Genomic DNA, 25,512 nt, shown 5'->3' with positions numbered 1-25,512 from the left:
CAATTAAAAGTTGGATATTCGCGTAACAACAGCTTCTTTTCACGTAATTATAACAGAAATCTAACATGTTTGCCATGTTGTATAGTTTATTTAAGAAATTGCATAGAGTCATGTTTGTGTCATCAGCACTTTAACTGAAGCTCTTGACCTACACGTATTCGGGATGATTTTATGCATTGACTGATTTGGATATTTGCATGGATAAGCAGGCGTACAGGTTTTTATCCCCCGCTGGCCGAAAGGCCCGAAGGGGGATGATGTCGTAGCGATGTCCGTCCTGGGACGTGTACTCGCCTTCTGAAATCAACTCCTGTCACAATTTTTGGAGGAATTTCACAAAACTTGACCGGATTCTTTGTTGTATGCCGGTAATAGACCCCTTCGCATGTTTGTAAACAAACCGACCGTTGCCAGGATGCACGCGCAGCCTGGACTCAAACAATGGCGCTGCCCATAGACCGGCATTATGAGCTGTCAGATTATGCAAAACAATTGTCGTTACAAGATCGAGAATGCTACATAAATAAGTTAACTCTAACAAGTGGACATCGCCTACCGGATCCACATTTAATTAAAGAGTGGACGGACGATGTTAGTAAGTTCCCTGGTATACAATGGCCAGATATATACTCGTACCTTATTGACAAGACTTCAGTGTACACCCACGAAAAACTTCGTGCCTACAAGTCTTTACACGCATATGATTGTTACGTGCGGGCATGTACAACTTGATTAACAATGGGACATTCATATTCATTTTGTTTTAATCAAATTATGCCAGTGATGTGATGGCAATGTGGCTTTAGCTACAACAGCAAATACCAACACTAAACAGCAATTTGCAGGAGGGAATGGCATGAAAGGAATGATAGTGCAAAGAGTGCAGCTAAGAGAAATCAGAGCTGCGTAAAAAGCGAGAGGCAGAGAGCAGAAATGAAACTGAACGGGGCGGGAGCTAGGTTAGAGCAGTCAACGTAAGTTGGCATTTAGAGTGAGGGCACACAATTTTACCTTTCCATCCTTGCTTTAAAATTGTGATTTTCGGCATACACAAATAACGATGGCACAAAATCTGGACTGCTGGAGTCAAGCGAGACCTCTCCTACAAACACAATTGCATGCAAAGCTAAGTTAACATGCTAACAATATTCATTACATTGTGTAGCTATGACCCAGCTAATCAGACAAACGTTACCAAAGTATTTTGCTACATCAATAAACGAAGACTAGAACGAATAAAAAAGAGAGATTTAATAAATAGCCTGATCTTACCTGTGATGAAGTGGGCGCTGCAAACCCGCGCATTTTTGATGGTGCTTTCATCCCACTCTACACGTTTGATGGTTTGTAGCCATAGACGTCGGCGATTTTTTTTTTTTTTTTTTGGAATGGGTGAGATCCTGCTGGAATTCTGTACATTTTAACCCCGTCACTGCTACGATTCTGACACCCGACAACACAACAACTAGGCATCGCTGAGTCTTTTTTGAGTCCAGGCTGCAGGCGCAATTTCCGCTTGCGTATGAATGACGTGTACTGCGAAGGGGTCAATACTAGTGCTGTCAAGCGATTAAAATATTTAATCGCGATTAATGTCGTGACTGTCATAGTTAACTCGCGATTAATCGCAATTTAATCGCACATTTTTGTCACATAAAAAAACATTGTAATTCTCTTATCAGCATAAAAAAGTGAATGGGCTTGCTTTGTACCAATGTTTTTTTTTTTTTTTTAATTGCAGAGCATAACACGTCTTGTCACAGCCACTGCAAAGTTGGGCTGGAGCCGCCGATGGGAAAACGAAACCTAAGCCGAGCACCGTGGCTCTTCGTCCCGAGGCGCGGGGCTAGCCCACCCTGCCCGCGCTGGTTCTTTGGGGGGAGGGCAGAGGACTCTGGCTGTGCGGGGCGTGGCATTACAGCCTAGCTGCTATCGTTTTTCTAAGCAAAGTCTCTGCTCCAAGTTCCTGGCAGTTTCAAAAGCTTATGAAAAACCTACATCATGTCACAGAGCGTTAATCTCGCGATAAAAAAATTATCGCCGTTAAAATTGAGTCAAGTTAACGCGTTAATAACACGACATTTTTGACAGCACTAGTCAATACGCATGTTTTGTTCAGTTCAGTCGCATTTTCCCAGAGTTCCAGCCCTCGATTAACAAACTTGTACTTTGACAATTTCATGAAAGTGTGCTCGTCTTCTGAAATGAACTCCTCTCACAATTCTCGGAGGAATTTCGCAAAACTTGGCAAAAGGCTTTGTTGTATGTCGTTAGTACGCACATTGCAATTTAGTTCAATTCGGTCGAGTTTTTTCAGAGTTAGGGCCGTTGATTGATTACCAAACTTTGACAATTTCATGAGAGTGTGCCCGTCTTCTGAAATCAACTCCTCTTACGATTTTTGCAGGAATTTTCCGAAACTTTGCAAAAGGCTTTGCTGTATGTCGGTAATGCGCATATTACAATTCCGTTCAATTCGGTCACATTTCGCCAGAGTTAAGGCCCTCGATTACCAAACTTTGACAATTTCATGAGGGTGTATTAAGCACTTCTAGCATAGATATAGTTGCCAGCGGGGGATATTGTGCTCTCCGAGCACTCTTGTCCTTTAAAGTGGTTTGTGTGCGTGAAAATCCTATTTTGTCCAAATAGTACTTTTGTTTGTTTTTTTTTAGGTTTTTCTGTTTCAGCAAACATGCCTGGTATCATTGGTAACACAGAACGATTACACAGTAATTGCTTAATATTAAATTGACCCTGTGGGTGGCAGTTTGGTATTTGGATGCGCTATCAGAATTATGAGAGTTAGACATTATCGTCACAGGCCCAGAATTTTCATATCTCCGCATCCCTGTTATAAATCCAGAGATAGTTCCCCTTATTAGAGGCTGCACGCGGAAGATTAGGAGCCGTTCAGCTCGCAGCCCAAACGCACGCCACTGGGGTAGTGCATAAACAGGCTGAAATGAATTGTACCACTGCTTTCATTGGAAACACTCCTGAGGGATTTAGTTTCAAGCTGATTCCACCATAAATATACATGCATTACACAAGGAAAATATTATCAGGGAGAGGAGCTGTGAGTTAATTTGCATTCAGACCTTTTTAAACCGTCCTTGTTAAGATATTATCCATTGCTAATGGTCTGCAGGCGTTTACTAATGTATTCAGTGCTTACGCCGGCTGCCTGCTGCGTTCCTCCGTGTGTTCGAGTCACTCGGAGAGGTGTTAATATTCTCCACGAGGACCAGCTATGCCATAGAGGGCACAGAAATCAGATGTAGAGAAGGCGCTCGGAGATGAACATATAGCGCGCGGTCGTGGTCATCCACGATCGTCACCCACTGTCGATCAGGGAGCTGTCTCGAGGCGCATCGCAGCGCCTGTTCGCAAATATTATTTAGATTTTTGTCTGCAAAGCGTAAGCTCAGCCGCCGAAGCAATTAATTTATTTATTTTTTTTTTTCCACAGGTAAAATGAGAAAGAGGCACATTCCAGCCTTATTATGCTGGTGCCGTAGGGAGTCGGGGATTATGATGGTCGTAATGAGGTGAGGCCTGTAATCAGAGCGTCTTCACCAAGCCTCACGCGCTCAGCCCGGATCTGATGCGCTTTCCAAAAAGCGCAGTACTTTATCAGAAGGGCTTTAAGAGCAGGTAGGAGAGCAACCCCAACCTTACCCGAGCCTCCTCCCCCTTTTCTATTCCACGCCATAAAATGAGTCTGATTCTTTTCAGATGCGATTCAATTAATTTCCTTTAGAAGTAATTACATATGAAAGGGACCAAGTTATCCGTTTCCACTCAACAGGGGGCCTCTGCTTGCTAACTAGCAGCCCCTGGTGAGTCAGGCGTACTTAATTAGACTTTTAGTTTTCTTTTCCCCAGCCTTTTTGCCTCGTTTCTACACCTTCTCCCCGTCTCGGTGTCTTCCTCGGAGGGCATGTGGACAGGGGGATTAAACCCTGCATGAGGGCTGCTTGTTTGTTTGTGGACGCTTCAAAGCTTCAGGTACTCTTGTGAATCAGGGTAGGTTCACAAGACTTATTTCTCTTCGGAACAAGGCTGCGTTTAATCCGCTTGAATTGAAGCACAGAAGCCGCCCCACTTTTGGGCGTCGAAGTAGTTTGTTGTTTGAAATTTTGCGGGTAGCGTGCGACGGACTTGAGAGCGCGTCGGCATTTAAAGATGCCAAGAGCGGTGTTTGTTTAGGAGGTTTTGTTGAACTTTCCTGTCAATTTTGCTTGATGCCTTCTTTATGGGAAATGGCATCACCAACAAACGGCCTTTTTTTTAAAAAAAAAAAAAGGGGGGGGGGGGGGGGGGTTTGAGAAGTCATTTGCTATTCAAATGTTTGCAGGCCATTTCAATTGTCTGTCATTCCGTGCAACAATTCATTCCGTTGCCAAGCAGTCGGTGATAACGCTCTTTTTAATAAAACCCCCCTGACTTGTGGCTGCCGGATGAATGCTGCCATTGTTGTGCTGAGGCCTCTTATCGAGCACCTCTCTCCAGCTCAAATCAGTAGTCGGAAATATGGAAAAATATGTAAAAATAGCATGATTAATTCCCTTTGCCTTTTTTTTTCCCCACAAGATCATGAGCTCTTTACTTTTTTCCCGTGGCTGCGCTTTCACGAGCGGCCGGTTGAAGTTAAGAGAGAATGTGAGCTTGATTGCTGTAACTCTTCCTGCATCAGATGCGTTTTACTCTGATGAAAGTGTGGTGTGGCTTTTGTCGCAAAACATTAGGTGACTCCTAGGTTTTGCATGAGCAAAATGCTTGATCACCGGCTTGATGATGATCAAAAGGGTTTTTCATAAATCTGACTTCATTCCGTGAAACCAGAGTGTTTTTATGAGGCCGGTTTCTTTCTAGATTCGAGATAAATATGACAAAGTGTTGAAACGAACTTAAGTCTGTCTTTTTATATACACTAAGTAACTTTAAAAACGCACATTGATAAAACTTGCTGAATTCATGCTGAGTTTATCTCAAGAAGAAAAGAAATGCATCACAATGGAAAAATAACTTCGTTCCGCCCGAATAAGTTCCAAATCTGTGCTCAAATCAGAATTTAAGGGAGTTGTACTCAATAACGTACAATATGACTTGGGGAGTCAATGACATGGACAGGCTTTAATTTTCAAACAAATTTTGCATACACTGTACACACACAATCTTGCCTATAAATACCCGGGGGAAATGATGGGAAAATTGTCATTATTGAAGATGCCACGCCTAAGCCAAAATCAACGTGAACAGGCCATCGGGATGTTGCGTGCCGGAAGTACACAGACAGAGGTCGCCCGGCACTTCGGTGTTCATCATTCGACCATTTCCCGTTTGAGTCAGCGTTACAGACAGACAGGGAGCACCAGGGATCGTCCACGCCCTGGTCAGCCTCGAGTCACGACGCCAGTTCAGGATCAGCACATCAGGCTAGCTCACCTCCGTGACAGATTCCTGACACCCTCAGTCACTGCTGCTGAGACCCCTGGACGACACAGACCCAGAATCTCCAGCATGACGGTCCGAACATGGACCAACCGTCACTTTGAATTTTTTTATTGTGAATTAATTCTTGAGTTTGATAATAAATGTCCTTTATCGATGTTTCAAGATGTGTGTGCATTACATACAATATCATAAATTTCAAATATATGCATGGGTCTAAAGTGATATCGTGTTGAATTCCATTGTGCGTTTTTAAAGTTACTTAGTATATTTTTCGTTTGTTTGTCTTTGTATCTGCAGGCCTCGTCCGCTGCCAACCGCATGCTGGAGTCTCAAAGCATCAGTGAGGTGAAGGCTGAGATCACGTCATTAAAGGGGCTGTTGCTCAGCAGGTAAACACTCTCGGCATCTCATGGAGAAACAGCAGAGTGTATTATCGTTTATTCTATCCACATTCACGGGATATGAGCAATCGCACGCTCTGATTGGCTACTCTACTCACTGCTGTAGTCGAGTCACTAAACCTCGAGTCCGAGTCCAGTCCCCGGTGTTCAAGTCCGAGTCATTAAAGAAAATTTCGCTCCGAGTCGAGTCCGAGAACAAGACTCCATCCGCACCATTTCATTTGACGGTGGCTGTTGCTGCCTTTATGTGAAAGCGTCTCTGCTACTGTGTTGGACTTGCGTTCCTGCTCGACGGCCCCATTTTAGTTAACAGGCTACAGATTAAAAAGCTTAATCATCGCTCAGCAAGCCCCGCCCACTATCAACAGAGCAATGAACATAGCGTGTCACTTCCTTCTCTGGGTGGAGTCTTACCAAATGACGATTGAAGTTCGAGGTCATCCCCGTCGTCTCCTCGATAGCTCTTCTACATATGGAACACATCACATGCCCCTTTTCCACCAAAGCAGTTCCAGGGCTGGTTCGGGGCCAGTGCTTAGTTTGGAACCGGGTTTTCTGTTTCCACTGACAAAGAACTGGCTCTGGGGCCAGAAAAACCGGTTCCAGGCTAGTACCAACTCTCTGCTGGGCCAGAGGAAAGAACCGCTTACGTCAGCGGGGGGGGGGGCGGAGTTGTTAAGACCGACAACAATAACGACCGCGGAAGATCGCCATTTTTAAGCAACTAGAAGCAGCAGCTGTACAAACGCAAAGTCATCCATTATTATTATTGTTGTTGTTGCTGCTGCTTCTTCCGTGTTGTTTTTGCTTTGATATTCGCACCAAGGTTTATGCAAACGTAGCGACATAACTGACGTATACAGCGACGTAATGACGTATACAGCGACGTAATGACGTGGCTCCGCGAGCTATGGAAAAGCAAACTGGTTCTCAGCTGGCTTGCAAGTTGAACGAGTTGTGAACCAGCACCAGCACTGGCCCCGAACCAGCCCTGGAACTGATTTGGTGGAAAAGGGGTATCAGTGCATTTTTTCCCACTGCACGAGAAGTCTGTATAAGCAAAGCGGACAATCCTAGGGGCGTCTCTCCAGGCATTTTAGCACCGTTAACGTTAGTTTGTTCCTGAACATGACGTATGAACAGGTGAATGTGCTTCTCTTGCACGTATAAAAATTAATGTAGATATAAATACCTCATGCCAAATTATTATGGTACGTTACAAAAAATCCGAGTCATCAGTGCTCAAGTCCAAGTCAAGTCACGAGTCCTTAAAATTAGGGCCCGAGTCAGACTTGAGTCCGAGTTCTGGACTCGAATGCTACAAGCCTGACTCTACTACTAGGATATCAGCTCATATACCGTGAGTAGAGAAAAACAAAATGGCGGCGCGTGTTAATGAACCAACCGAGGACGAAATAAAAATTCTACTCAAAAACAAAACCCCAAAAAATACAACAAAAAAAAAGCAGCAAAATATGGAATAAAAGTATTTGATGGTAAGAACACATCTCTTTATTTTTCAATAATAATAATAATTTATTATTATTATAGCATTTTTCACAAGTTGCTCCTGTCATTTCGCCGGTTTGTTTATATTTTAAGCGGAAATGATTTTGTCAGACGTTTTGTATAAAGTTTTTATTTATTGAATTTGCAAAAAAAAAAAAGCTCCATTTCTTAAAATGCAGTGAATGTGGATAGAATAAAACAGTTATTCCACTCAATCTCATCGTACACGGATTACAGCCGACTCGGCGCTACGCAGCTCGTCGGTTATCAGCTCATGTACGACTGGATTTCGTGGAATAACTGTTAAATACGCATCTCTTACATAGTGCATTCGCAGTGTAAACAATAACAGTCAATGTTTGGACACACCCACTTTTTTTTTTTAAGATTTTTTGGGGGGCTTTTTGCACCTTTATTGGATAGGACAGTGCAGAGACAGGAAACGAGTGGGAGAGAGAGACGGGGAGAGATCGGGAAATGACCTCAGGCCGGAATCAAACCCGGGTCCCCGGACCCATGGCATGGCGCCCTATCCACCTGAGCCACGACGTCCCCACACCCACTTTTTTTTTTTTTTTAAACAATTTTTGTTAGGAATAAAATGTGTATTCTGTCAGGACTCCCTAAAGTGAATGACGCATGAAATGGAATGACGAATGACAGGTAGTAAATTTGAACAATAAATGGTCCCTTGTCATTCAGATTCTTACAAATGGAATAACGATTGAAATCTTTAGTTTTAGACCTCCCTAGGATAAGTGGGTGCTTGGTGGGATATCAGCTTTTACAAATGGAATGACAGGGTTTCTAGGTGGAATGACATACTTTGAGGCAATGTTATCAGTGATATCAAATTAACAAATGGAATGACATTGTTTCTAGGGTTAGGGTTAGGTGATATCACTGATAACATTGCCTCAGAGTATGTCATTCCACCTGGAAACGCTGTCATTCCATTTGTAAAAGGTGATATCACTGATAACATAACCTAAAAGTATGTCATTCCACTTAGAAACAATGTCATTCCATTTCATGAGCTGAAAGCATGTCATTCCACCTACATTTCAATCGTTATTCCATTTATAAGAATCTGAATGACAAGGGACCATTTATTGTTCAAATCACTAGCTGTCATTCACTTTAGGGAGTCCCATTCTGTTACAGGAAAATAATCAGTGACTGTTTTATTCCACTTGTATCACAAGCAATTTGCCAACGTGAAATATTTGCATTGTTAAAATACATCACGTTGTACTTTTTATCCATTTATTGTTACATTTAATATTGTGGAAAGTCTGACAGACACGTTTCTGAATTACTTATGATATAGCAGCTGTATTCAGTCATTATCTCACCATATTCTCTCTCTCTCGCTCTCTCGTTTTTAGCTCATCCGTCCATAAGGCCGATGAGCTGTTGCCATGGCGTGGCATCCATCATCCCAGTTCAGTTAAATCATATCTCCTCCGTCAATTTTCCACGGATTTCCTTTCCCTTTTTTTTTTTTTTTTGTACGAACTCATCACTCTGTACAAAACTTGGTCGTTGTTTTGTCAATTTTTTTTGTTCACGAGTTCGTAATTAGGCCAAATTTCCAGAATGAATTTTCCAGGCCGCTCACTAGAATTCTATCTCCTCTCTCATTTCTCATCCGATTTCAGTTCTGATTGATATTTTGGGTAGATCTTCCCTTGCGGAACAAAACTTGGTGGTTTGTTTGTTGATTTTCCTGTTGTAAACAATTTGTTTACAACTTTATTTTCAGTTAAATCGTATCTCCTCCCTCAGTTCTGAATGGATTTCAGTTCTGATTGTTTGATTTGAAAGAACTTGTCCTTCTGCACAACACTTGCTCATTGATTTGTCAAATTTTTGCTAACGAACTGCTAATTAGGTAATGAATTTTGGGACGTCTCGTTATTGGAATTGTATCTCCTCTCGCAATTCTCACCCGATTTCAGTTCTGATCGATGTTTTGGGTCGATCTTGCCTAGGGGAGCAAAACTTGGTCGTTTGTTTGTTGTTTTTCCTGTTGTAAACAATTTGTCGTGGAGGTTGTTCCTCTCTCACGTTGTCACATTTTAGTTCTGTTTGATGTTTAGCTCATCTGGCCGTAAGGCCAATGCCCTATTGCCATGGCGTGGCGTCCGTCATCTGTCCTCCTTTGGTAGTCGCGGTTGTTTTGATGGCAAGCCGGATGAGCTACTACATCCTTGACGTTCTGGTTATCAGTTAATAAAACGAGAAATGCAGCTTGTCACGTTATTCAGAAACCACAAAGAGCAAAGCTCTCCATCTTAAACATTTTCCGATGACGGGGAAAAAAAAAAAAACTTTTACCACCAACACTAGAGACTCCTTCCAAAAATACTTAAAAAAAATTTCCCTACACTGAAAGCTTCACCTTATCTTTATTTTGTTGTTACTGTAGAGATTATAACATTTCAGGATTAATATAATCCTGTGGTTTGCCTTGCAGCTGGAACTACAGTCAGAGCTGCTGTTATAGAAAATAATCAACACCTTCTGACCAATCATCTCATCTCATTATCTCTAGCGGCTTTATCCTGTTCTACAGGGTCGCAGGCAAGCTGGAGCCTATCCCAGCTGACTACGGGCGAAAGGCGGGGTACACCCTGGACAAGTCGCCAGGTCATCACAGGGCTGACACATAGACACAGACAACCATTCACATTCACACCTACGGTCAATTTAGAGTCACCAGTTAACCTAACCTGCATGTCTTTGGACTGTGGGGGAAACCGGAGCACCCGGAGGAAACCCACGCGGACACGGGGAGAACATGCAAACTCCGCACAGAAAGGCCCTCGCCGGCCACGGGGCTCGAACCCGGACCTTCTTGCTGTGAGGCGACGGCGCTAACCACTACACCACCGTGCCGCCCTCTGACCAATCAGATTTGAGAATTCAACAGCGCTGTGGTATAAAGAGTTATAAAAATGTTAACACTATGAAAGATCTAATGACTCTGTGGTGGCATCAGTGATTTTCTACGCTGTGGTCTGCTGGGGCTGTGGAAGTTCAGAGAGGGACAGGAAGTAGCTTAATAAACTGGTCAGAAGGGCTGGCTCAGTCTTGGACTGTCCTCTGGACTCCGTTGAGGTGGTGGGTGAGAGGAGGATGTTAGCCAAGCTGACCTCAGTCATGGATAACCCCTCTCACCCCCTACATGAGGCTGTGGGGGCTTTAAGCAGCTCGTTTAGGAGTAGACTGCTACACCCACGGTGTAAGAAGGAGAGATACCACAGGTCATTCATACCTGCTGCTGTCAGACTGTATAACACCCACAACTTGTAACGTAGCACCAATAACCTGTTTGTCGTTATATTTGCACTACTTCACCACTACTACCTCTGCCATCTCTCATCGATGCAATTATTGTGTGCAATAATATAGGCCCGAAACTATTTTTATGCATACTTATATTATTTATGTATATACGCGTGTGTGTGTATATATATATATATACAGAGTCTACCTGTAACGTGCAATTTTTTCCGAGCCTCTCAATAAGGCAATTTTTCTATACTTTTTCACGGTAGATAATGCAAATAGCCCTCTGTATTTAATCCTTCGTTTGTCTAATTTTTAATTTCAGTTTTATTTGTTATCTGTTTGACATTTTCTTGCTACTGTAACATGTGAATTTCCCCCGATGTGGGATGAATAAAATGAATCTAATCTAATCACATATGGGACTGCGACCAAGAAAGGTATTTCTGAGGAATCTTTGCACACGCTTGCTTGCTTGTCAACTTCTTGGTTAGACATTTCATTCAAAAGTTCAGAAATAAGCCAAGCTTCCTCACTGCTCCTGCTGTGTTCTAGATCAGGGGTTCTCAACCTTTTCTACTTTACAGCCCCACCTATTCATACTTGTAACGAGTCGGGGCCCGTTAGAAAAGATCCCCGATTATTTTGGCTCATCTATTTTATTAGAATCGAATAATCTGTTGTTAAGTGTATTAACGGGATGCAACATCACTCCCTGTGACAGATGGGAGCCCAGGAATTAAATAAATGCGATAAAAACAAACTGTTTAATTGTAGGTATTGTATTTAAAACTGTATGGATGGGCAAGAAGCCAAACCATGCATGCAGGGCATTCTCACTAAAAAGGGATCCAAAAGTGGAGTCTGGTCCATTAACACAAGAACTTATTGCCATGTTTGTGTCCAGCAAAACAACACAAGTGTAGGGCATTTTAACGACTAGCAAGGTACCCCAGTGATAAAGCTTTGTGAGCAGTGAGTTTAGTCATACATATCTAATGAGGCGGATGTGATGTCGGCTGCAACCCATCAGTTGTACCCTATTAAAAATTAGCTTCAATTTTGGGGGAAAAAAATTGTGGCCCAGTGGTTGAGAAACGCTGTTCCAGATGAAACTATAACCTGTTTGAGGAAACTCTTTTTGTTTTTACGTGAAAACTACTTGTTTTAAGTAAAAGCTATATAATGAAAATACATTGAGTCATTAACCATATTTTTTTTTGCAAAATTAGATCATTTACAGACAATGAAATTGGGTCTCCATTCATTTATTCTATAATAATAATAATAATAATAATAATAATTTCAATTTATATAGCGCCTTTCTCAAAACCCAAGGTCGCTTTACAATTATAGGGAGGGGAGGAAGATGTCATTCCAATGGTGTAGCAGCCACAGTCCCACCAAAAGGCGCATGAAAACAAGTCCCGCACAGCCGCTGTGACACGGCCGGGCAACATCACTCAGAACATCATGCCATGGATCCACAAAGCGAGCACAGAAGCACCGCCACGCAAAGCGCTGGTTCATCCCAAACCGCCTGCACAGCCGCCATGACACCACATCGTTCGGAACATCGCGGCAAGCACTAAAGCAAAGAGCGCTGGACAACCACGATGTTAAAATGAGCAACAAGCTCACTGCAGTCCATAGCTAGGAGCACAGGCATCACCCACGGCAATCCAAGGCCTGGAGGGAACCGACGCCCAAAACTGGGTCTGGAGCTACACCACAACTGGCGGACAAAAACACACACAAAAAAAAAAAAAAACCTCAACTAGCGAATTCTACCAAAGTTTACTTTGTGTTTGATTTTCAGCAGTATGGGTCTCATGTTTTAACTAAATCCAATCCATTTGTGTATCAGATATAGACTATAAATATATGTAATCGACTAAGCTTCAGTGACTACTCCTGAATGGGCTTTCTCACAATCATTAAAGGAGAACTGAAGTCATTTTTAAACTTGCTTTATTTCTTAATTAACGTGCTATTCAATTACATTTTCGGTTTTAGTAAACTTATATCGTGACTCGTATTGGCAGTTAAATGCAATTAAATATGATACTTATCGGCCTATTCGGTTTTTAGCCGTGTTGAATTTAGTTCGTTTGGTCCACGGCAGGCGTCGCTTATCTGCGCGATCTTCACGAGACTTGTGCGAGACTTCGAAACGTGAAGTGTCAGCCAGGTGTCAGTGCCGCCATTTTGAAAACTGTTTTCCAAACGAAGTATTGCAGAAAAGCGGGTTTAAATGACGATTACTGCCTACTTTTTTCAAACTTTCCTGATTGCTATCAAAACAAACAAAACTTCCGGCTGAATTACATCAGCGTTCGAAAGAGGGCGCGCGCGTCTTCTGACAACGTCGGCAGATGTTGGTCACTTTGATTTCCGCTGTACGTTTTACTTCCGTCCTACGATGTCTCGCACAGGTCTCAACGAATCTCATTTACGGCTGTTGCTTTGACGTATGGACTGATATATATATATATATATATATATATATATATATATATATATATATATATATTACATAGCATATTTCAAATACTCATAACTTGCTATAGCAGCAACAAAATAGCGATCAAAAATGCATTCCTATATTTAATAAAATGAGAAATAGAATTTTGATGATAAATTTGCCTTCAGTTCCCCTTTAATACTTTACTGGATAATGCTCATAATACACCTCCAACTGCCATGCAGAATGTTTTGTTTTTTAGTACATATATCTTTTGTTCTTATTTTGTTTTGTTCTCATGCGACTCTCCAGGTCCTTCCTCTTTGCGTGTTAAATGTCTGAAAGCAAACGTTTACATCTGTCCGACTATTCAAATGAAATGTACCAGGCATGAATATTTAACGTGTGTAAAGAAGAAAAAGCCTTTGTCAAATTCTTCCTCTGCATTTAAACCATCTGAAGCAGTGAACATACGCTTGTACACGCAAGTGAGCAATGAGCACACCACGGGCGATTGCTCTAAGACAACAAGGGAGGCTCAGCCTCCTCTAAAAATGACGAACATCGTGTAGGATGAATTGCGCTAGGCTTATGTTATAGCCGACCTTAAAACATTGCTATTTCAGATCCAGAATCATAGAAATATGTGCTCAACCCAACTACAGTGCAAAATCATTCCGTTATAACTTTCCCCAGTTCGCCTAATGCAGGGGCGCAGATAGGATTTTTGAACTGGGGGGGACTGAGCTGTCAGCAAATGATTCCATTTTGTGTGTAATGTGTGTGTGTATGTATATGTATGTATGTATATATATATAGTACCGTTCAAAAGTTTGGGGTCACTTTGACGTCCTTATTTTTGAAAGAAAAGCACTGTTCTTTTCAGTGAAGATCACTTTAAACTAATCAGAAATCCACTCTATACATTGCTAATGTGCTAAATGACTATTCTAGCTGCAAATGTCTGGTTTTTGGTGCAATATCTCCATAGGTGTATAGAGGCCCATTTCCAGCAACTCTCACTCCAGTGTTCTAATGGTACAATGTGTTTGCTCATTGCCTCAGAAGGCTAATGGATGATTAGAAAACCCTTGTACAATCATGTTAGCACAGCTGAAAACAGTTGAGCTCTTTAGAGAAGCTATAAAACTGACCTTCCTTTGAGCAGATTGAGTTTCTGGAGCATCACATTTGTGGGGTCGATTAAATGCTCAAAATGGCCAGAAAAATGTCTTGACTATATTTTCTATTCATTTTACAACTTATGGTGGTAAATAAAAGTGTGACTTTTCATGGAAAACACAAAATTGTCTGGGTGACCCCAAACTTTTGAACGGTAGTGTGTATACATGTTATTTCACCTCCCTCACTGCCATCACCAGGAACTACCTGCAGGCCAGGACAATGATAACATTTTAACATAGCCTATGGACAGCCAAAGTTTACACATTATCATCACGCACAGAAATTGCAAAACTAGTTTTAAAACCGCTAAGTTCCAACTGTTAAACATAGCGAGAGGCTGGGCTACGCGTGTGTGTGTAAAGTGTAAACCAGTGCATCCTGACTTTCTAACTATGCCTGTGTGTTGCGTGAGCGGCAGTCAGTCAAAAACTCTTCGCAAAATTTCCTTATGAAACAATATGCTCGCTGAAATTATGGCAGGGAACGCCAGATTAAACATTAAAACTGCCTTCTGAGCACTGTATCTACAGGCTGCCACCGAAAGAAGGAGGCTACCAGACAGGCATCTCTACTCCGTACGATTTTACTTTCACTACGACATTACTTTGAACAGACTATCAAAAAATTGCAAGGTGATATGATAAAGTAAGGCACAGTTTACTTACAGTCGTTGTTTTTTGAAAAAACGATGCAATCGTTTTCTGCCTTTTGACACCCTTCATCATGCCGTGTTGGGGTCCTGAACTAGGAGGAGCTGTCCCCGATATACCTGTCAAATTTGTTGTGGGTAACCAAAGCAACCAAGCTCGAGCTCGCAACCTGTGCAGTCTGCGCAGTTGCAACTATGTATGTATTTCGAGGACCACAATGGAAATGAGTATTTTTACTTTTTGTGTTATCCTCCGCAATATTTATATTTATATGTTCACATGTTATGTATATGTTTCTATTGAAGAAATAAATCAATTTAAAAAAATGTACTGCTGTGCACCTCAATAAACCGAATGGTAATTAGTCTTTTTTTCCGTGAGGTTTGCCTTATGCAAAGAAAGACAGCATAGACGTTTTTTCCTCCCTATAAGTGGGGGGACCGAACAAGGTGAATTTAAATCTGGGTGGGACGAATCCCCCCCGTCCCCCCCTCTATCTGCGCCCATGGCCTAATGTGTGCATGAGTTTTTCCCCCTCGTGACAGCGTGATGCAGCCCAGCCTCAGTGGAATTCAATGGCATTTGGGAGCTATGCGCTTTCAATATCAAAATGCAAAATGCAAGACGATTATTGGACAAATACTGCGAAAACGCCCGCCCACAGAGTCTCACGGACTCCCAGCCTCAGTGGACTTCAATGGCATTTGGGAGCTATGCGCTTTTCAATCTCAAAATGCAAGACGGTTATTGGACAAATACTGCGAAAACGCCAGCCCACCGGACTCCCAGCCTCACAGTGGGAGGGACATGGCAAAGCTTTCCGCGAGGAGACTGGTGATTGGTGAAAGCGGCTGGATGTTTTCTTTGATTGACAGCTCGTTTCAAATATAGACAGGCAGCGGTGAATCTCAGTTCAGTCCCATGCGGATTCGCAAGTGCTGTGGTGTATTGTAAGAGATCAGCTTACATTTCGATTTCATTCATTACATACGGTTTCTACCAGCTTTTTCAGTTTGTATATATTTTCATTGTAAATAAAGTGTAAATATAGTGTTGTCAAGTTTGCTATCTTAGTTCCAGAAATTTCGTTTATTTGAGTGACTGAACTTGAGGGGGCTAGTCAGCTAGCAAGAAAGCTGCGCACGGATGCCAAGCATTGCTGATTTAATTTTGGCGAAGCCATTTGCCAGTCTTCCTTTCAAGGAAAAAATTAAAGAGCAGGGTAGACCAACGCCTCAAATTGACTTGGTGAAAAAGGTAGGGAATAATACTCGTTCCTTTCAGCTCTTCTGGTACGAGAAAGTGAATTGGCTAACAGCAAGTGACCCACATCAACAACAGTAAATAGGCTACTTTAGTAATATGTCATGGATGGACCAAAAATATAGAATCTATTTAAAATGTTTATGCTGAGTATATTATATTGAAATATATATTTTTCTGGATATGAATTAAAAACAGCTACAATTTGGAAAACATTTTTAAACAAAAACACACCGAGAACATTTCACACTACAGACCTGGATTAAAAGTGAAGGGTTATCAAAATTGTCAATAAAACGTTTCTCAGGAAAAATAAGTAAAATATAGGGAAAGTGTCATTGAATGAAATGTGTGGCACCCAGCTCTATGTTTGGCTCCGCAAGGTCAGTGCTTGTGCCTATTCCAGAACACTCTGCTGTTACTGCTGAGGTTCCTGACAAAGAGCTGCTTTCAATAATGATCAATTTTTAAACAACATGCCACAATTTTAAAATATAAAATGTTAAAATATACCCCCCCCCAACACCACCATCATGTATATTGGACAGTAGGCTAATGGGCCAAAAGAACCTGTTATTTCACAGTTTGTGACCCTGCCAACAATCAGCCAGATCAGAGGCAAGAGTATGGGCAAAATTGATGTGTTTTTTCTTTTAAAATCTGGAAATATCGTAACCGACCAGCCTCCCCTGTTTGAAAGACTACCAGCCACCACTGGAGCACACACACATACATACATGCATACCCAGAGCAGTGAGCAGCTATGCTACAGCGCCCAGGGGGCAGTTAGGTGCCTAGCTCAAGGGCACTTCAGCCATGATATAGAAGGGGAAGTGCTGTTTATTCACTCACCTCAACTCACATTTTTCTGGGAATTGAACCGGTGACCCTTTGGGCCCAAGACTGCTTCTCTAACCTTCAGGCCATGGCTGCCCCCATAGCAGTAGCATTAGCATCCCTCATAAAGACTTTACCCTCATATCATATATCATATCATACAGTATATCTCTCTCAGTGTGGGAAACATTTCTACAGCTATAAAGTTTTCATAACCACATCTTTCACTTCTGCAAACCCTCCTCTATTAGTGTAGCATTTTGCAAATCGAATGCTTACTCTGCGTGAACATAACATTCAGAAATGGGATGAGATCGATTGGTCAGAATGGATGAAACTAGAACTGTGGAGGAATCTAAGAAATTCAACATCCGCTGTGGACTCTCAGAACACGTTACTTGGTGTTCATGTGGCCAGAGATTTGCTCTAAACTTACTCAGTGAACTCTGATCTTAGTAAGACGTGAGGAACCATGAAACTGAGACAGAAATGGTTGAGTACTGTGCCAGGTCATGTTTTTTCCTACACCACTTACAGTTGGTCATAAGAGCAACTCCGGGAAATACACAGCTAGTGCTTATTACTAATACCAATTGTGAAAGTTTTCGGTGGTTCCCAACAGACTTAAAGGAATATTCTTGAGTTCTAAGAAATTTTCTCAGAAATTTTGTTTTTATTGTTTTGGGACAGGGGCATGTTTACTGTGTTGCATCACCTCTACTTTTATCAACACTCTGTAAACATTTGGGAACCGAAGAGACCAATTGCTGTTGTTTTGAAAGAGAAATGTCATCCCATTCTTGCCTGATATACAATTTCAGTTGCTCAAAATTTCAGGGTCTCCTTTGTCATATTTTGTGCTTCATAATGCGCCAAATGTTTTAAATCGGAGACAGGTCTGGACTGCAGGCAGGCCAGTTTAGCACCCGGACTCTTTTACTACGGAGCCATGCAGTTTTAATATGTACAGAAAGTGGTTTGGGATTGTCTTGCTGAAAGAAGGAAGGCCTTCCCTGAAAAAGATTTTGTCTGGATGGCAGCATATTGCTCTGAAACGTGTTTATATCATTCAGCATTAATGATGGTTTCCCAGATGTACAAGCTACCCATGTCATGTGCACTAATGCACCGTCACAGACGCTGGCTTTTGAACTGTGCACTGATAACAAACCGGATGGTCCCTCTCCTCTTTAGCCTGGAGGACGTGGTGTCCTTGATTTCTAAAAATAATTTCTACTTTCGATTCACCAGACCTCGGGACAGTTTTCCACTTCGCCTCAGTCCATCGTAAAAGAGCTCAGGCCCAGAGAAGGTGGTGGTGTTTCTGGATATTGTTTATATCTGGTTTTAACTTGCATTTGTGGATGCAGTAATGAACTCTTTTCACAGACGATGGTTTTCTGAAGTGTTCCTGAGCCCATACAGTGATTTCCACTACAGACACACGTCTGCTTTTAATGCAGTGTCTCCTGAGGGCCTGAAGATCACAGGCATCCAATGTCAGTTTTCAGCCTTGTCTCTTGCATACAGAGATTTCTCCAGATTCTCTGAATCTTTTAATGATATCATAGATGATGTGATCCACAAATTCTTTGCAATTTTACATTGAGGAATGTTATTCTTAAATTGTTGCGCTGTTTGCCCACACAGTCTTTCACAGAGCAGTGAACCCCTCCCCATCTTTACTTCTGAGAGACTCCGCCTCTCTGGGATGCTCTTTTTATACCCAATCATGTTACTGACTTGTTGCCAATTAACCAAATTAGTTTTTTTTTTTTTTTTAAGCATTACATAACTTTTTCAGTCTTTTGTTGCCCCATCCCAACTTTTCTGAAATGTGTTGCGGACATCAGAATGACCATATATTTATAAATAAATAAATTCATTCTCAGTTTCAGCATTCGATATGTTGTCTTTGTACTATTTTCAGTGAAATATTGGCTTTCTATGATTTGCAAATCATCACATTTTGTTTCTTTATTTACGTTTTACACAGCGTCCCAAATTTATGGAATTGGGGTTGTACTTCAGCGGCTCCTGTGTGGCAAAACCGATAAGAGTTAGTTAAAAATGCAAGTTCAAATCCTGATGATTCCATGCCAGGGATGGTCTTCTCTCTCTCTCTCTCTCTCTCTCTCTCCTGTCGATAACAGTGGGCATCTGTGACCTCATGTATGTGGAAGAGGGCAGATAGCACTTTCCTCTGAGTGTGTTGTGCTGTTGCTTGAGTAGCAGTTCAGAAAGATGTGCTTGACTGGCTTCATGTGTCTCAGACGAAGCATTTGTGAGCCTTCACCCTCTTCTGGTTGGTAGCTTTCGTATGAGGAGGAGGTACTGGCTGGTGGGTGGGAATTGACAAGACAAAATTAGAGCCAAAATAGTGGAGGGGGAAGAAAAAAACCCTCCTGTTTGACATTTTTTGAACAAGCCATGTTGTCACTACACTAAAAAGTGAATTAAATAAATGAATAGATAAAAGTTTGAGAAAACTACTTTCAGCGAAATGATTTACTAAAGTAAAAGTAATTGCAACAAGCTTTAGAAGGGAAGCTGCTACTGTAGCCACAGGGTTACGTGTCATCACACACACACGCGCACGCACACACACACACACGCGCACGCACACGTTCATTCATTCATTCTGCGGCAATATGTATTGGGTTCTTAATTTGATCTGCATGAAATACTTCACTAGGTCCCCATTCAGTCCACAGAACGCCAGCCGATGACCCCGGTTTAGATTCTTACCTGTTCTCATATAGGTTTATTCAAGTCTCAAAATAAATAAATAAATAAATGGGTCAATACAATTTAAAGTCTTTCCTGTTGCGTCGTTTTTATGATGGTTTTGTGGTTTCCAAGCAAACTCTAAACCATGGCACTTCCTTGGTTTACTTTGATCTTTGTCGACTTTCAAGTTCATGTTTAATGGTTTTTTTTTTTTTTTTTTTGGCGTCATTAGCCCTTGACGCCCAAAGGCATAAATAAAGATGTCTTGTACATTTTCAAGAGAGACACCTAGTCAAAGCTAGTAGTCTAATAAATATCCAGATTGTTGCTAATTCTTCCATTTCTGCTGGAAAAGAAATCTTTCAGAATCATTTATACAAAGTTAAAACTTTTTTTCCAGATACTTTAGACTGAAGAGAAGCTTTCTTTCGAAATATGTTTCACATAACTGTTTGAAAGTCTCCATCAAAAGGCTCCTGAGCTGTCATTTGATTCTGTATGTTGATGTATTTCCTTTTGAAACAGGAAGTCAGCGAGACATCATGTTGAAATGCTTGACTGACTTATACAAGAAGTCTTTTAAGACTTCTTTTATGTATCTTGATCGTTAATTTTCTTTTTGTAAGTCGCTTTGGATAAAAGCGTCTGCTAAATGAATAAATGTAAATGTAAATACAACTGTAGTGTTCAAGATACACCACTCCCCTACTGAATCTAAACAAGCCTTACGGCAGCTAGCGAGGGAGCTAATATCGACAGAGAACCGCGATTACAGATAAACGAGAGCCTTTTACTGCTCCTACAGAGGTAACCGTGACCTTGTACATATTCCTCCCTCTTCCAAATTAATAAACTCCAATCGTTTTTTTTCTCCCTCAACAAAGCGATGGCTGGGAAAGGAAATATTGAACAGGAAAACGTTCCGGCAGGCCATTTTTGCTGCAAATGAGCGAACAAGCTGTATAGCAAGATCCACTTCCTGGGGTGGAACATGTTCAGTTCTAGAGGAAAATTAATTGAACAATCACGGGTGGGTGGTTTGTTTGTTTGTTTGTTTGTTTGTTGTGCTTAAATCACATGGGGGAGGCCATGGCCTAATGGTTAAAGAAGCAGCTTTGGGACCAAAAGGTTGCTGGTTCAATTCCCTGGACTAGCAGGAACAGTTGAAGTGCCCTTGAGCAAGATACCTTACCCCGAACTGCTCCCCAGGCTGCTCTGGGTATGTTGTACGTCGCTCTGGATGAGAGCGTCTGATAAATGCCAACAACAACAATAATAATAAATCAGAAGCATACATTTTTATTATTGTTTTTTTTTTTTTTTTCTTGGGACTCTCTCATTAAAGCTAGACTGCCTTTCAGATTTTAAGTGCAGGTCATAAAAATTATTTTCCCCGGCACCCAGTTATTTTTGTTTAGTGGACCGAAAGCTACCGAATTCGAATCACAGACTTCCAATTGTATTAGATTTTTTTTTTTAAATAGAATAATTAATGAATTCAGGGCTACGTGGGCCTAAATTCTCCACTGTATTTTCCTGCTTCACCATGACCCAGTTCAAGACACTACGTCATGCATCACGTGGTGGGCTTTCCCCGTTCACGCAAGGCATTGTGGGATACAAATTTGAAACAGGAGAGAAAAATAGAGGACGTGAGTGTGCGAATGAAACGTGAAAGACCGACTACAGTAACGGAAAGAAAGCAAAAAGAAAAGACATTATGTTATATACGAAGGAAAGGAAATGCAGGACCAAACTAATAAAAATCGGCGCTCAGCGAGCACCTCGGTGTGATGCCGGCTACCGTAAAACCCAAAAGATGAAGAAAAAGAAGGTAAACCTGCGCATGCACACACGGACTTCCTCTGTCTGCTTGACTGCGCGACGCGAGCGATTTCGTGCACGTTCTTTGCTTTAATCCCCTCAAATTAAATAACTTCCCAACCACAGAAATATTACAGAAATAAATATATTTCACAATTTGTGACCAAAATGCTGAGCGAGAGTTACAAGATGCTCTGAACCCCCAAATTTTCTCTTTTCTTTCATTTCAGGGAATTTTTTCAATTAAAAAAATATTCACACCTACATTACTATAGAAGGAGATCAGGATAAATATCTGGAGTATAAATTTAATTAAGCAATAGATTATGATATGATTTTGAAAGGATTTAAAAGATATTTCTGTTGTCAGCATAAAGTTTAAGAGCAGCTCGTCCCGTCTCCAACAGAGTGACTGGGTTTATGAAGTATGTTAATGAAATCAGGAACAAATAACAGATCTTTTAGTTCATGCTGCTGGAAATGTCAGTGCTATCACCGACATAAGTGGAACCTCTATGCTGTTTGTACTTCGAATTCTGGTTAATTCTTTGTGCCAGTTTGAAACAGTTGTCATGCGAAGATCCAATGACAAAACTTTTCTGCTGCGCATACGCACAATCATTTCTTTGTTGGCCGGGAGAGAGAGAAGACAAGGCTAATCCAGTGCTAGGTTTAAGCACTAAATAAATAAACTGAAACTAAAGATGTGCTGAACACCCGAAAGGCTACCAAAGCTTCATCATATATTCTTCACGCATATTTACAAGAGAAAAACATACCAACGGACACCGGAAAACTGGAAAAGAGACACGTCGGAGATGTAAAACTTCCACTCTAGTGAGTGACAGTTTGTAAACAAATATGGCCATGAGGTTTGCTTCATTAAAAGCAGAAGATTTTGAGAGAATTTTGGCTGCCAGGTCGCTCCATTGTGTGTAGTTGTCAATGCTGATTTTAAAATTAGCTAAGTAAATTACACAGGGAAACAAATACTTAAGTCTGAGTAAAAAAATAATAATACTGTGGCGAGTGTACGTAGAAGAAGAGTCTTGGGACAGAAATCTTCGTTTCTCGGTCGTTAGCCTGTGCTGCTGATGAACGCTACAGCGTCTGGAAGGTGAATTAAGTGCCGTGCTAACCATGCCAACTTGCGGGTAAGCTAGTGCTGGCCTTTGAGAATGCTGACATGAAGAGTAGGGTGCATCAGTTGCCCTCACTTTCATAAAATCTGATGCATTTTTGTTTGGGTGTTCCTTTTCACCAATAAAGACATCCTGTAAAATTTTTTGACCATATTCAAAAGTCTAACGGTGGCACCATGAGGTTCATTTTTTGCCAAAAAACGCTTATTTTATGTTTTCGCGTAAGGTTTGAATCACAATGTTGGACTCCATTTATTGATTTCTTGTGAGCCAGAGATCATGTTAAGAACCTTTGCAAGGGATTGAGAAGCATTAATGTGATTCATAATACATTTGTATTGTTTAAAAGTAGTTGAACAATGATTCAGTGAACAGCTAAAACTCAAACTGTGCTTGATAATGTATTTAGAATATGTACTAAAAATGTGTATCTAAGATATTTGGTATACTCTATAAGGCACGGGCGATTGCTCTAAGACAGCGAGGGAGGCTCAGCCTCCTCTAAAAATGACGAACATCGTGTAGGATGAATTGCGCTAGGCTTATGTTATAGCCGACCTTATAACATTGCTATTTCAGATCCGGAATCATAGAAATATGTGCTCAACCCAACTACAGTGCGAAATCATTCCGTTATAACTTTCCCCAGTTCGCCTAATGTGTGCGTGAGTTTTTCCCCCTCGTGACAGCGCAATGCAGCCCAGCCTCAGTGGACTTCAATGGCATTTGGGAGCTCTGCGCTTTTCAATCTCAAAATGCAAGACGCTTATTGGACAAATACTGCGAAAACGCCCACCCACCGGACTCCCAGCCTCACAGTGGGAGGGACATGGCAAAGCTTTCCGCGAGGAGACTGGTGATTGGTGAAAGCGGCCGGATGTTTTCTTTGATTGACAGCTCGTTTCAAATATAGACAGGCAGCGGTGAATTTCAGTTCAGTCCCATGCGGATTCGCAAGTGCTGTGGTGTATTGTAAGAGATCAGCTTACATTTCGATTTCATTCATTACATACGGTTTCTACCAGCTTTTTTAGTTTGTATATATTTTCATTGTAAATAAAGTGTAAATATAGTGTTGTCAAGTTTGCTATCTTAGTTCCAGAAATTTCGTTTGTTTGAGTGACTGAACTTGAGGGGGCTAGTCAGCTAGCAAGAAAGCTGCGCACGGATGCCAAGCATTGCTGATTTAATTTTGGCAAAGCCATTTGCTAATCTTCCTTTCGAGGAAAAAATTAAAATTAAAGAGCAGGGTAGACCAACGCCTCAAACTGACTTGGTGAAAAAGGTAGGGAATAATACTCGTTCCTTTCAGGTCTCCTGGTACGAGAAAGTGAATTGGCTAACAGCAAGTGACCCACATCAACAACAGTAAATAGGCTACTTTAGTAATATGTCATGGATGGACCAGAAATATAGAATCTATTTAAAATGTTTATGCTGAGTATATTATATTGGAATATATATTTCTCTGGATATGAATTAAACACAGCTACAATTTGGAAAACATTTTTAAACAAAAACACAGCCGAGAACATTTCACACTACAGACCTGGATTAAAAGTGAAGGGTTATCAAAATTGTCAATAAAACATTTCGCAGTCAAAATAAGTAAAATCTAGGGAAAGTGTCATTGAATGAAATGTGTGGCACCCAGCTCTATGTTTGGCTCCGCAAGGTCAGTGCTTGTGTCTATTCCAGAACACTCTGCTGTTACTGCTGAGGTTCCTGACAAAGAGCTGCTTTCAATAATGATCAATTTTTAAACAAGATGCCACAATTTTAAAATATAAAATGTTAAAATATACCCCCCCCCCAAACACCACCATCATGTATATTGGACAGTAGGCTAATGGGCCAAAAGAACCTGTTATTTCACAGTTTGTGACCCTGCCAACAATCAGCCAGATCAGAGGCAAGAGTATGGGCACAATTGATGTGTTTTTTCTTTTAAAATCTGGAAATATCGTAACCAACCAGCCTCCCCTGTTTGAAAGACTACCAGCCGCCACTGCTATAAGGTGCCATAATGTTTCATGAAAAGTGATCGAAATTTTGTCATAAAATAGCAGCGTTTTCCATAGCTTTGAGCTCCTGGTGCCACCATTAAACTTTTGAATTTTGTCAAAATATTTCACCCAGTGTGTTTTCTTACCAAAAGGAACATAAAAACAAAAATGCATCATGATCGGAGGAACTTTTTCATTTTTAGGGGGCAACTGATGCACCCTAATGAAGAGTGTATATGTATTATAATAATAATATTGGCTGGCTTTTTTTTCGTGGTATATCAGATATATTCCATTCAGCTACTCATCTTCAAATCGTTCAATATCATGCTAGCTGAATGGAATATATCTGATGTACCACGAAAAAAAGCCAGCCAATATTATTTAATCATCACAGGCATGAATTTTGAAACGGAAAACAAACATGACTCAAAACTGACTTACAATGAAAATGCTATATAAATAGAATTGAATTGGAGAAGAGTGCAGTTGAATCTTGTTAATTCATTAATCTCACTGGTCTACAGCCAAAATGCTTCTGCAATAAATATAGCTAAACTTTATTAATTCTGGGTCACGAATGAAAATAAAGCTTAAAATTATTCATTGGTTCTAGTTTTTAAGATATGCTACCAGGTCAGTAAATCCGAACCTTGACATGCGAAAGGTCGAGGTTATTCAAGTTGTAAAGGGAAGCGTTCTCAATTTAAACCAGAGGTGACTAAAATACATATATATATGTGTTGC

At 41.1% G+C, this 25,512-nt stretch overlaps 1 protein-coding gene across 1 annotated transcript in view; it reads left to right on the top strand.

The window, feature by feature from the left end:
- Positions 1–25,512, top strand: part of pex14 (peroxisomal biogenesis factor 14) — a 315,467-nt gene that overhangs the window by 280,911 nt on the left and 9,044 nt on the right. Inside the window, exon 8 of the mRNA XM_060938413.1 lies at positions 5,758–5,849. Within this exon, the coding sequence (XP_060794396.1) occupies positions 5,758–5,849 (92 nt within the window). The remainder of the gene's footprint in view (positions 1–5,757; positions 5,850–25,512) is intronic.

This window comes from Neoarius graeffei, chromosome 13, assembly GCF_027579695.1.
Source record: "Neoarius graeffei isolate fNeoGra1 chromosome 13, fNeoGra1.pri, whole genome shotgun sequence".
Classification (NCBI taxonomy): domain Eukaryota; kingdom Metazoa; phylum Chordata; class Actinopteri; order Siluriformes; family Ariidae; genus Neoarius; species Neoarius graeffei.
This window is presented reverse-complemented; position numbering and strand designations above follow the sequence as displayed.